The sequence below is a fragment of the Cyprinus carpio genome, chromosome A6 (assembly GCF_018340385.1).
Source record: "Cyprinus carpio isolate SPL01 chromosome A6, ASM1834038v1, whole genome shotgun sequence".
Classification (NCBI taxonomy): Eukaryota; Metazoa; Chordata; class Actinopteri; order Cypriniformes; family Cyprinidae; genus Cyprinus; species Cyprinus carpio.
In genome coordinates, this window is record NC_056577.1 from 21,600,873 (window position 1) to 21,612,381 (window position 11,509).

Below are 11,509 nucleotides of genomic sequence, written 5' to 3' on the forward strand. Positions count from 1 at the left end.
TCAGTACAATATGTACACAAATATAACAAGCATAATAATTGTTGAAGAATGATTTTAATACAGCAAAATGTATTTACATTTAAAGAATATTTAGGGTTAAATGGCACTTAAGCACTATATAAAATACCAGTTACTTCCTAAAATAACGACAAAAAATATCTTACTGATTTTTTTTTTTAAGTATATCAGTAACACTTACCCTTGAGACTGCATGTGATAGATTTGTTTACCAACTTTGTCTGTGCAAAGTGCAACTATTCACTACCATATAAAGCTGTTAACATTTGCATGATGTCCATTTAAACACCCAGAAAAATATCATTTATACTCTACAACCATGATGTTCATCTATCTACAAAAGTACTCTCACAACTTTAAAGCTTAGATATCAAATATTTCACTGAAGAATCTAAAAGCTTCGAGAAATAATACAAACTTTGCATTTTTTGAAGCCTCAAGATACCCCACAGACATCCATTGATGTACATATTTGAGTTTGCAAACTGAGAGCAAGTTGAACTTTGACAACGTGCCATTGATGTTTGTTTTTTATTTGTAAACTAAAGTCGTATTTAACCAAGAACTTTCCCGAATATTCTGTTTATATGATTCATATTTTACTTTCTAATTTCCTCTAAGGGCTTTTGCAAGCCATGTGATCTGACATTTGGCATGTCTAGTTTTGTTCCTCAATGTTTTGGTTTGTGGTATGATGAAACGTAAATGCAGTTCCTTCTTACAGATGATTAAGGTTCATGCATTGAACAATCTCCTCTTAACATACTTTACTTCAGAGCTATGAAGACTGGCATAAGTACATAAGTTTTATGGTGCACCTTGTCTGTTCTTTAAGGTCTCACAGGCATCTTTTCTCATTCCACAGAATCTTTGAATGTGTGAGTAAGGTTTCACCCAAAACCTAATATATACATGCTTATGAACTTGATTAATAACAAATTCCACATCACTCTCCGCTTGCGTCATATGCAGTTGATGTTATCTCCATATTAGTATACCGGCGACAGCCTGAGTTATACTCTTCAAGATCAGACTGTTCTGCCAGAAGGAGATAGGAATGGTTGAGAATATTTGTGCTGCATTCTAGGAAGGTGGTGGAACAGGTACTGGAGGAACAGTGTAGTTTTTCACTAGCCAGATGAGATAAAGCAGTATCCCCGTACACATAGTCATTCCCCGTTAAGCATGGCATTATATCGTTATTCAAAATGACATAATCTTGAGCCATCTCCAAATCCTCTCTGAAATTCTCTCTATTTTTCACACCAGCTGAGAAGCCACGATCAGGGAGTGTATGACAGGTGGACTTCTTACAGGATTTTACTGAAGTTTCTTTCTCGGGCAGAATCTCCAATACTGATGTAGCAGCGTCATCGTCACATTGCTTGATGTTGAAGGTTGGCTCCTGAATTGAAGACCGTATAAAGACAATAATATGAGAAACACCATAAAAAAAAATATTTTGTTTACGTTCTGAATAAAACATAATGGTTTAATTTACAATGAAACTATTAATAGATTAATAAATTCTATTTTAAAAAATTAGTTTTAAAATGAAAATTTTTCTCTAAATCAAAATGATCAAAGCAGATATAAATTACCCAATTTGATCCACTGATATCGGTCAGGAAGCTTTCTAGCACCTTGTTAAGGTTTGGGACTGATGGCCAAAAGGTCTTCTTGACCTTCCTAATATAGTGAAAACAGGACATATTTTACATGTGTAATCTTTATATATGTTTTTAGTCATAGTACATAGGTTTAACGCATATAGTATTGCAGTGTTATTAGGAGAGAATTACATTACCGGAAGTATCTGGAGAAGAAAGAGATCATTGCAGAAGCAATGATGAGCAGAGCCACTGGTATACAGACAATGAAGATCCACTCTGTGATAATAAAAGAAATGGTTTAAGTTTTCAGAGTTGTTAAGCATTGTTCATAATCTAGAGTCAGAAATTTCTACCTTTGCCTAAAGGTAAGAGGACGTTAAGAGGTTTAGACCAGTCACTCCAGTCTCCACTGTACACCGTTCCATTGGGTTGGGCTCGGACTTGGATAGTGTATTGACTCCCTTTGTGTACATCAAGACAAGTGCTGGTCTTGGAACTGGGTGTTGAAAAATCCTACCACAGAATTTAGTTTCAGCATGAATTGTGTGGCTATTTAACAACTGAATTCAACCAGAAATAAGTCATTAAATAACTGATATGTGTTCATATGCATCTATCCACTATCAGTGATTACTGAACCATTTAAATGCAATGAGTTACTCATTTCACGTTACTTAAACTCACCTTCCACTCACCCTCTCCTTGACGCTGATAGCGGATCTGGTACTTCAGATACTGCGAGATCTTCAAAAAGGGTGGATACCATGTCAAACAAAGACGTCCTCCTTCAGGCTGTGCCTTCAGACCTTCTGGAGGCCTTGTCTGGACTGTCAAAAACGGCAGAGACAGACCAAAAGGCTTTTGACTGTTGTTTGTAATTGATATGATGTCATTAATAATTTAAGAGGAATAAGTAACTAAAATTAGCAGTTTGAGTGCATTTTTGTAGTAATATTACCCTTACAAAAAAAACTCTGTGGTACAGTGCTGGTAGGCCTATTAGATACCATTGAACTCTGAGGTAGGGGAGACCAGGGTTGGTTGCAACACTTTTTGTTTCGTGTCTACAACTCTGTGGCTTTTTGAGTCATGTGTCTGAAACTGATATAATTTTTTCACGTCTCTGCCACAAGTTATGTTGAAAAATAAAACTTACTAACTGTGTAGATTGTCAAATACAAAAAAAAGTACTATCGTTACATAACAAAACAAACAGTAAACATTTTATTAAAACAGCAATCAAGATATATAAATACAAATATATAAAATAAATTCTTCCCTATCATCACATATTCACATGGTACTAAATGTTTACAATATTCAAATGGTATTTACATGGTTTACACTGAACTTTGCTCAGTGTATATGTGTTTTAAAAAATATTAAATATTTAAGATCAAGAGCATTTGGACAAAATATGGTGGCTAACATAGCTTTCTTCTTTCTTGCTTACTGTTGCTGTTCATTCTGAAAGACTCTGCATAAAACGTTCGACCAAATGGTTGCATTCCAACACTGAGGGAAAACTGATAGACGCTGGACTCTTGCCCATAAAGGACACACTGATGGACAGTGTTGTTGTCTTTGGAACACAACTTCCAACTACCCCATGAACTTCTGAAACACCACAAAAGAAGGACTGCAGTTAACAAACCAAACTAACTGCTGTGCTGGGATTTCTATAAGATGTGACAGAGGACATAAAAAAAAAAAAAGTGACACCTGTTTATTTGTCTGTAGTGGAAGCTGAATCTGCCATCATCATATAATTCTCCTCTCCATTTGCATAATACTTGATGCAGATTTGGAGTGTGGCACCGCAACTCTATGGCACCTGAAAATTAGACAGATACTGAAAGGTGATTAAATGTTATACCTGTTATTTTACCTATGTAAATTTCTCTGTATGGGATAGTTTACCAATAATGAACATTTTGTCATAAATTACTCATGGGTTCCACATGCCCCTGCATGATTTATGCCACAAAAGGAGATGATAATCAGATTAACAGCCTAAGTAACCATACACTTTCATTAAAGGGGAAAAAGAGTTCCCAACATTTTGCCTAACATTGGCTGCATCCGAAAACTTAGGCAGATGACTTGCTGCCTCGCTGCCGTATCAGGCAATGACTTTGCAGGCAGCGTTTTTGCAAGAAGGCACCTCATGAAACTGATTTTGGACAGGCTTCTGAGGCAGAGTAATGGTTAAATTATCTACAGCAAAATATAGAGAGCTTTGGTTATAGCTAAGTGGATATTTAATTACTGCAATATTAATTTCTTCCTGCCAGTACTAAATATGTGCTAATCCGATCAGACAAAATGTCGGTGATGTCCTACATAAATCTCCAAGGAGGCCTCTCCTTGGAGCACCTCTTCATTCTGGTAGAGCACCTCCTGAAATGGGCTCAACTCAAACCTGTGCTTATTGAGAGCAGCACATATACGGGGCAAATTGAATCAAGGACATGTTATCAAGGAGCAATGTACCCTCAGAGGAGTGGACGCTCCATCCGCAGACGTTAAAGAGCAGTGTTAATTTTGGCAGGCATTTTTGATTTAGTCTTAGTCTTTATCTTGAGATGAAAATGCTTGATAGTCTAGGTCACATTTTAGTCATCTGAGTCTTTCATAGTTTTAGTCTAGTTTTGGTCGACGAAAAGTCATTGCATTTTTGTCAACTTTTAGTCGTTACTTTTAGTTAATAGTTTTAGCCAAACTGTAGTTACCAAACTGTAGCTATTTTTATATGTAGTCTTTAAACTAAAATAATCATTAATTCTTCTCTCTTTAGAGCAAATCAATTAAGCTTATGAGAAATTTGAATCAAGGACTGAATTTGGAAAAACTTTCAGGCACAATAAATTTTGACAAGTTTCATTTTTGGGTGAACTATCCCTTTAACAGTAGTGAAAAAGGAGCAACTTACAAAAATATTATATATACACACACACATATATATATATATATATATATATATATATATATATATATATATGTGTGTGTGTGTGTGTGTGTGTGTGTGTTTTCAAAAGCACAATAAGACAAATACAATAGAGATACAAATTAAACAGGGCAGATAATCACAGAAAGAAGAAATAGGATCAGTCCATCAAAGCTGAGGCATCTGTTTTTTTTTTAATGCCAATCTTCACTGAGGACATTAATACTGTTTGCTTGAGTTTGGTTCTAGTTCTGTTCTGTGGATTTATTTGCTGTTTTGTTGTTAATTTGTGCAATAAAACTGTTTGATTAAAATATTAAACAAAACAAACAAAAGAATGGTTTTGTAACAAAATAAATGCACAAAATTAAGCAATTATAAGGATTCTCATAAAAATACTGCACATGAAACGGTTTTCAACACACAAACCATTAATTTTTGCAAAGTTATGGTAAAATAAAGGCCTACAAAAAAATCCTCAATTAAGAGCCGTTCGGGAGTCGAAAGAGCAGGCTCTTCTTTGGGAGCTGAGCCAAAAGAGCCGGCTCTCTGAAAAGAGCCGAACTTCCCATCACTACCATCCACTGCAGCTGCTATACTGACTAGATATGCAAACGCCCCTTATCTGATCGCAATCCAATGACAGGGACGCACATTTTGAAGGACAATAGCCTATAGGATGCATTTTGAATGCCCGGTAGTCCTCATATAACATTATAGTCCAGTCTCGTCTAGTTAACGAAGACGTGGCATAAATTTCGCCATAATTTCGTCATCAGATATTATTTTTAGCTCATCAACGTCTCATCTTAGTCACAGAAAAAATGTTCGTTAACAAATATTTTTTGTCGTCATCTTAGTAAACTAAATTAACACTGGTTCAGAGGATCTGGGAGATCTTCGGCGAGGCCAAGGTAGACCTCTTCGCTTCAGAAGACAACTCTCAACTCAATTTATTACTCAAAGTCCAAGGACGCGTTGGCCCATGATTGGCCCAACCTCGTTCTTTATGCCCCAAAGGTAATCAGGTGAATCAGGGAACAAAAACACAAGGTTCTCCTGGTGGCCCCTCTCTGGATGAACCAGCTGTGGCTATCAGAGCTGACTCAGCTGTTGGTAGTGGACCCTTGGACCATTCCATTGAGACGGGATCTCCTCTCTCAAACGAACTAAACAATATGGCATCCTTGGCCCGATCTCTGGGCCCTACACCTCTGGCAGCTTGATGGGAGCCTTCGAGCATCCCAGAGCGGGTCATAAACACAATTTTGGAGGCTAGAGCCCCATCTGCAAAATGCCTCTACAAGAGCTGCAAGAGCTGCTGGATAAGGGATGATCCCCATCCACTCTCAAAGTCTATGTGGTGGCTCTAGCGACCTCTCATGCCCCTAATGTGGGCCAATCGGTGGGCAGAAACAGCGTGGTTATCTGCATCTTAGGGGGCGCTAGGAGGCTAAATCCGCCTCGTCCCCTAACCGTCCCTTCATGGGATCTGTCCACAGTGCTGAGGGCCCTGAAGGGCCCTCCTTTTGAGCTGCTACAGACTACCAACATTAGGTCACTGTCACTGAAGGCTGCTCTGCTTCTGATACTAGCATCAGTAAAGCAAATAGGGGACCTGCAGGTGCTCTTCATTATTCCTGCCTGCCTGGAATTCGGGCCTAATGGCTCGTCCTGAAACCAAGGCATGGTTACGTACCAAGGGTGCTCTCCACTCCATTCAGAGCACAGGTCATTACACTCTCTGCGCTTCCTCCCTCTGAAGAGGACAGAGAGTTATCTCTGCCCTGTCAGAGCTCTGAGAATTTACATTGAGCATTCCGCCCTATATAAATGCTTATAAATCTCTTATTACGCTATATTATCACCAAATGTTAGATTTAATATTTTTGTCAACTTGTTTTCTTTCATTTAGGATTGGTTTTGTGTTTCTGTGTGCATCTGATTAATCATAATGAATAATTTTCACAATGTGAGATAAAAAATTATAGCTTGGAAATGCTTTTATTCTGAAAAAAACAAAAAGAAAGAAAATGGCACAAAGTCACACTTACGGTGTTCCACAGCCATTGAAAATGAATGGGGAAGAATGAAAGTAAGATAAACTAGTGTTCTGGAGCATGTTGAATATGCTCACATTTGTACATGTGTGCCTTGGACCTGTCCATGTGTGTATACATGCATACTCACACTACCACACACACACACATTCCTGTATACAAACTATTGCGAGTATTACATGCTCTCTATTTCATCCTACCCTAATCGGCAACCAATATCATTTCGTCACTCTGACATTTTATCTCTCTCTCTATCTCTCTCTGTCTCAAACACACTCAGACTGTCTTGTCTTTAGTCTGCATTGACTATGCTACAAAATAATCTTTCTTTCATCTACATTCTTATATCATCTCTTCTAGAAAAAATATTCTGAGGTTTTGAGACTTTCATGTTTTCATAAAGCTATGAAAGCATGTTTCTGCCACTGAATAAAAAAATAAAACAAGGTAATTGAGACTTTATCTTCAGACTTTTATCTTGTAATTGTGACTTTATCTTGCAGTTCTTATTTCTTACAACTGCGTGTTTTTATCTCATAAATTCTTTTTTTTCATTAGAGATTATATCTTGCAGTTTTTTTTCTCGCAATTGCAAGTTTTTATCTTGCAATTCTTTTTTTCTTGCAATTGTGAGTCTATCCCGCAATTCTTTTTTTTTTTTTTTGCAATTGCAAATTTCTTGCAATTCTTTTTTTCTTGCAATTGTGAGTTTATCTCGCAATTCTTTTTTTTTTTTTAAAAAAAAGTTAGCATAGAGAGAAGTTGCAATTACCTTGTTTTATTTTTTATTCAGAGATTTGAAATGTCAGATTGATGATAGGATATTGGATGCCGTTTAGGGTAGGATGAAATAGAAAGCATGTAATATCCACAATAGTTTGTATGCATGTGTGTGTGGTAGCGTGAGTATGCATGCATACACACATGCACGGGTCCAATGCCTTTATGTTTGCAAGCACACATGTACAAATGTGAGCATAATCAACACTAGTTGTTTCTCTTACTTTCATTCTTCCCCATTCACTTTCAATGACTGTGGAACACCACAAGTGTGACTTTGTGCCTTTTTTTTTTTACAAAATAAAAGCATTTCCAAGCAAACTTCCTGATTAAACATCAAAGCACACAAGTGAGATAAACCGTTCAAATTTTCATAATTTTTTCTCATATTGTGGAAATTATTCATAACAAAGAAAATGAGGTGCCTACTCTCAGATAAATGAGGCCTATGATTAACTAGATGCACATAGAAAAACAAAACCAGTCTTAAATGAAAGAAAACAAGTTGATAAAAAGATTGAATCAAATATTTGGTGATAATATAGCATAATGAGAGATTTATAAGCAATTGTTTGTAGGCCTGTCATTTCTGACTGGGAACACCACAAGTGTGACAAGGTAAAATTAAAACCACAAGAAATTATGAAAATTCCCCCAAAATTTCTGAGAAGTACTAATACCCTGTGTAAACAAAGTCAGTAAGTTTGAATCCAATACAACAACATTAACTAGTGTTTTCGGGAAAAAGAAAATCTTATCCCATTCAAATTGACCCAAACACAACCAGAGGGTTAAAAACACCAAAGCGCAGTGCCCTTAATGCAAACTTAATCCACATTATCTCGAATACCGCTCCGGAGCAGTATTTAAGGCTTAGTGTATTCCATAATGCATCATGTTTTGGAAATTCATCGTGAGACTTTTTGCTGAGTGGTCACAGAAACCTTTCCAATGTATGTTAAATATTAATAATAATTAGATATTGCATATAATTTGGTAGTAAAACAAAGAGTTGTATGTTTGATTAAACTGTGTCATTGTTTATAGTGACTACTGAACAGACATTTAAAAGTAGATTTTAAAATGCAAAGTATTGAAAATAAAATAAAGCTCAGTAAACACTTGCATTTTTACAACACTAGCGTGTCCTATTAGGTAATGAAAAGTTCTATATGCACTTGTGGTCTTCATGGTCACTTAAAGACTTGGACCAAACACAGGAAATACGTCATATAAGTAGTCAAGTGGTCAAGTGCAGAGACCTCAAGTGTGGGTATTTGGACAAGGGGTAACCACTAGCCCTAGCCCTAACCATAGACATATATGGCCCTAAACCTATACCTTTTCACAAGACTGTGATGATGCATTTTAATAGTCATCAGCATGGTAAAACCTCCAAAGTTTTTTGTATTTTCATTTTTTTAAATGCATGTAAATTGATAACACTATACTTTGTATTATATTACATTTGCATAAAAAAAAAAAAAACGGTTAATGCTAAAGCAAGGGTGTTTCTAATACAGTGTCAATGGGAGTAGTTCTATCTACTGACTGTTGTTGTCAGTCTCTCTCTGTCTTTTTTTTCCTTTATTTGAAAGTAATGAAAACACTATCATAGAGTTTTGCTATTTGAGCAAATGGGAATGCAAAAAAATATATTTGGCTTCTGCTGCTGAGAAACCCAAAAATGTGAAATAGGTCCATTAGAAAGGCCTTTATCCACGCCTCCTACCTTTCGGCATGCCCAAATCTTTCGCAAAGCCCATTGCTCCAGTCTGCACTATCCCTACTTGCTTCACACTGTGAGTGAGCCCTACTTGCCTTTGTGGGCAGTTTTGGCGTGAATGAGCTAGCAGCTTATATATTACAATAGCCGATATAATATTAAAGTTTAGTATATTATATTATTATTAACTATAGTAAACATAACACTGTAAATATATTATGCCAAGTCATAACATTTAAGTAATGAGTTCTAACTTTAAATACCTTTAGCGTAAAGAGGGATCAAGGCAATATTTACTTCCTCAAAATTAAATTTTTCTGCTTAATTTTCCCTCAATTTCCATACAGTGTGGCTGAAGCTGTGGTGATACTAAATGTGGAAGCGATCCTGCATTCCATTAAAATCAGACCTGTTACCGCAAGTGAAAAGTTGATTTAAAGTAATTGGAAAATGGCATGTTTTTAAGTGTCCAAATAAATGTTTGTGTCGCTCACATCACACTTGTTCTTTTCAGTTCTCACCTGCTGTTTGTGGCACCATAGCTGTGACAGGACTTGACCAGCCACTCCAAAATTTACCTTCAGGCTTGACTCTCATTTGCACTGTGCAGTTCTCTCCTGCGACCAGAGACACAAGCTTATGGGAGTGTTTTGACACCTATAAAGAGTGAGTGTAGACTGCATTTAGTAAATGATCTTCTTCTATGTGTACGGTAATAGTATGATAAGAGTGGGTGTCAAACTCACAAGTGTAACTGTGTTTGATGTGTTTTTGGAGCTGTAACGAATTTCATACCGCGGATAAACTAGAGGATTGTTTAGTTTTTTCCATTCAACTAACATTTGGCCCACCTCGCCAGTTGGACGAAGGGATATATTTGTTGGAGGATACAGGAGATCTTGGAGAAAGACAAACAGATGTATTTCATTTTAATTAATACACTATACAATAATGAAAACCTCAAAGTAAATTGTTGTTGTTTTCCTGTAGCACTTACGCTGATCCTCCACAGTGACATTTCGATTGTAGATGGTTGTGTTGGTGTCTCTGTCTATCACTCTGAGGGGTATATTGACATATATGAAGACATCACTTGATGGGAATGTGCAAATATGCAGGACCTTTTTCTCATAAGTTTGTTGTTTCACATCACATCTTTTTTCTGATCTGTATGATAGAAACATGTTTGCTTGAAACAGGTACTCAACCACCATATATACAGAAGGGTGACACATCCCCCCATCCCATCATTTTTCTATTTTTTTTTTAATCAGTTCTTCCAGTGACCTAGCAGACTCGAAGCAAAATGTCTAACTTCATTTAATTTATTTACAGTAAATGATCCATCAATTTGAGTTTAAGCTTAATATACTGTAGAAGACTTAAGTACTTAGAAAGTCCTTACTTGTCAAATTCGTAGAAAAAATAATAGGACTTTTCAGCAGGTGCTTCCCAAAAGCAAGTAAAGGTTTCTAGATCCCTGGTGAAACATTTTGGGTCCTTATCCATAGCCAAGAGAGCAAAATCTGAGAATGAAAAAAAAAAACATTCCATGTAGCTAATAAAATGCATATTTTTGCTGCATCTAGTATTTACTGAAATGTTTACACTTTGTTCTACTAAATGCACCCTCAACATTCATGCCTTGAATCAACACTTGTTTTTCACTACCAAAACACAACTAGAACAACTAGAACAACTCTTTGGCAGAACTAATTTAACATGATATGTGTAAGTTCAAAATAATAAGTCTATCTTGTTTTTTTGTTTTTTTTTGTTTTTGAAGCTCCAAATGCACCTGTTTGATCAGACAGGCAATAAGTATCCACCAGTTGAGCACTGAATCCATCATGTACACAGGGCATCCATATACATATAACTATTTAAGTCTCTAGATATGTTAGTGTTCAGTACTAAATGTTTTTAGAAGAGGGCGGGGAGATTGGTAGATGGTCATCAGACGGGGCCCAATGCAATAGGAAGTGGTTGCACTGGGGACTGAGGCAGGCACCCGTACTGACAAAGTGCCTCCTTCACACGCATATATATACTCGAGCACTGCACAACTTTTACAAAAAAAACTCTGTGCTCAAAAAAGGCATTAAATTATATTACACAGTAAAATGTGTAGAAGAAGATAGACCAATTGAAGAGGTCACACTTCATATTTAACACCCCAGGGATGAGATATCACACCTTTTTTGGTACTGTGTCTTTCAACCATGAGAAGTGAAATAATGAAATTTCTGTCTAGAGTCGTTATGATAAATATCATGAAATTTGGTCAAATGTGAACATACTGATGCCTTTGACTCCTTATAATATTAAATGCAATACTTGACTGTGCCGTTTAAGGGGGGGGGGG

At 36.5% G+C, this 11,509-nt stretch overlaps 1 protein-coding gene across 1 annotated transcript; it reads right to left on the reverse strand.

Annotated features, from left to right (window-relative positions):
* Positions 1-35: 35 nt before the first annotated feature.
* On the reverse strand, positions 36-11,393 carry LOC109076821 (thrombopoietin receptor-like). Its single transcript, XM_042758429.1, has 12 exons — positions 10,926-11,393; positions 10,550-10,684; positions 10,142-10,311; positions 9,891-10,042; positions 9,666-9,801; positions 3,354-3,465; positions 3,085-3,248; positions 2,316-2,458; positions 1,985-2,144; positions 1,826-1,907; positions 1,620-1,707; positions 36-1,423 (listed from the first exon to the last, which is right to left on the reverse strand). Exons 1-12 carry the CDS (start codon positions 10,994-10,996, stop codon positions 965-967), a joined length of 1,872 nt encoding a protein of 623 aa, XP_042614363.1. The 5' UTR covers positions 10,997-11,393; the 3' UTR covers positions 36-964.
* Positions 11,394-11,509: the final 116 nt, after the last annotated feature.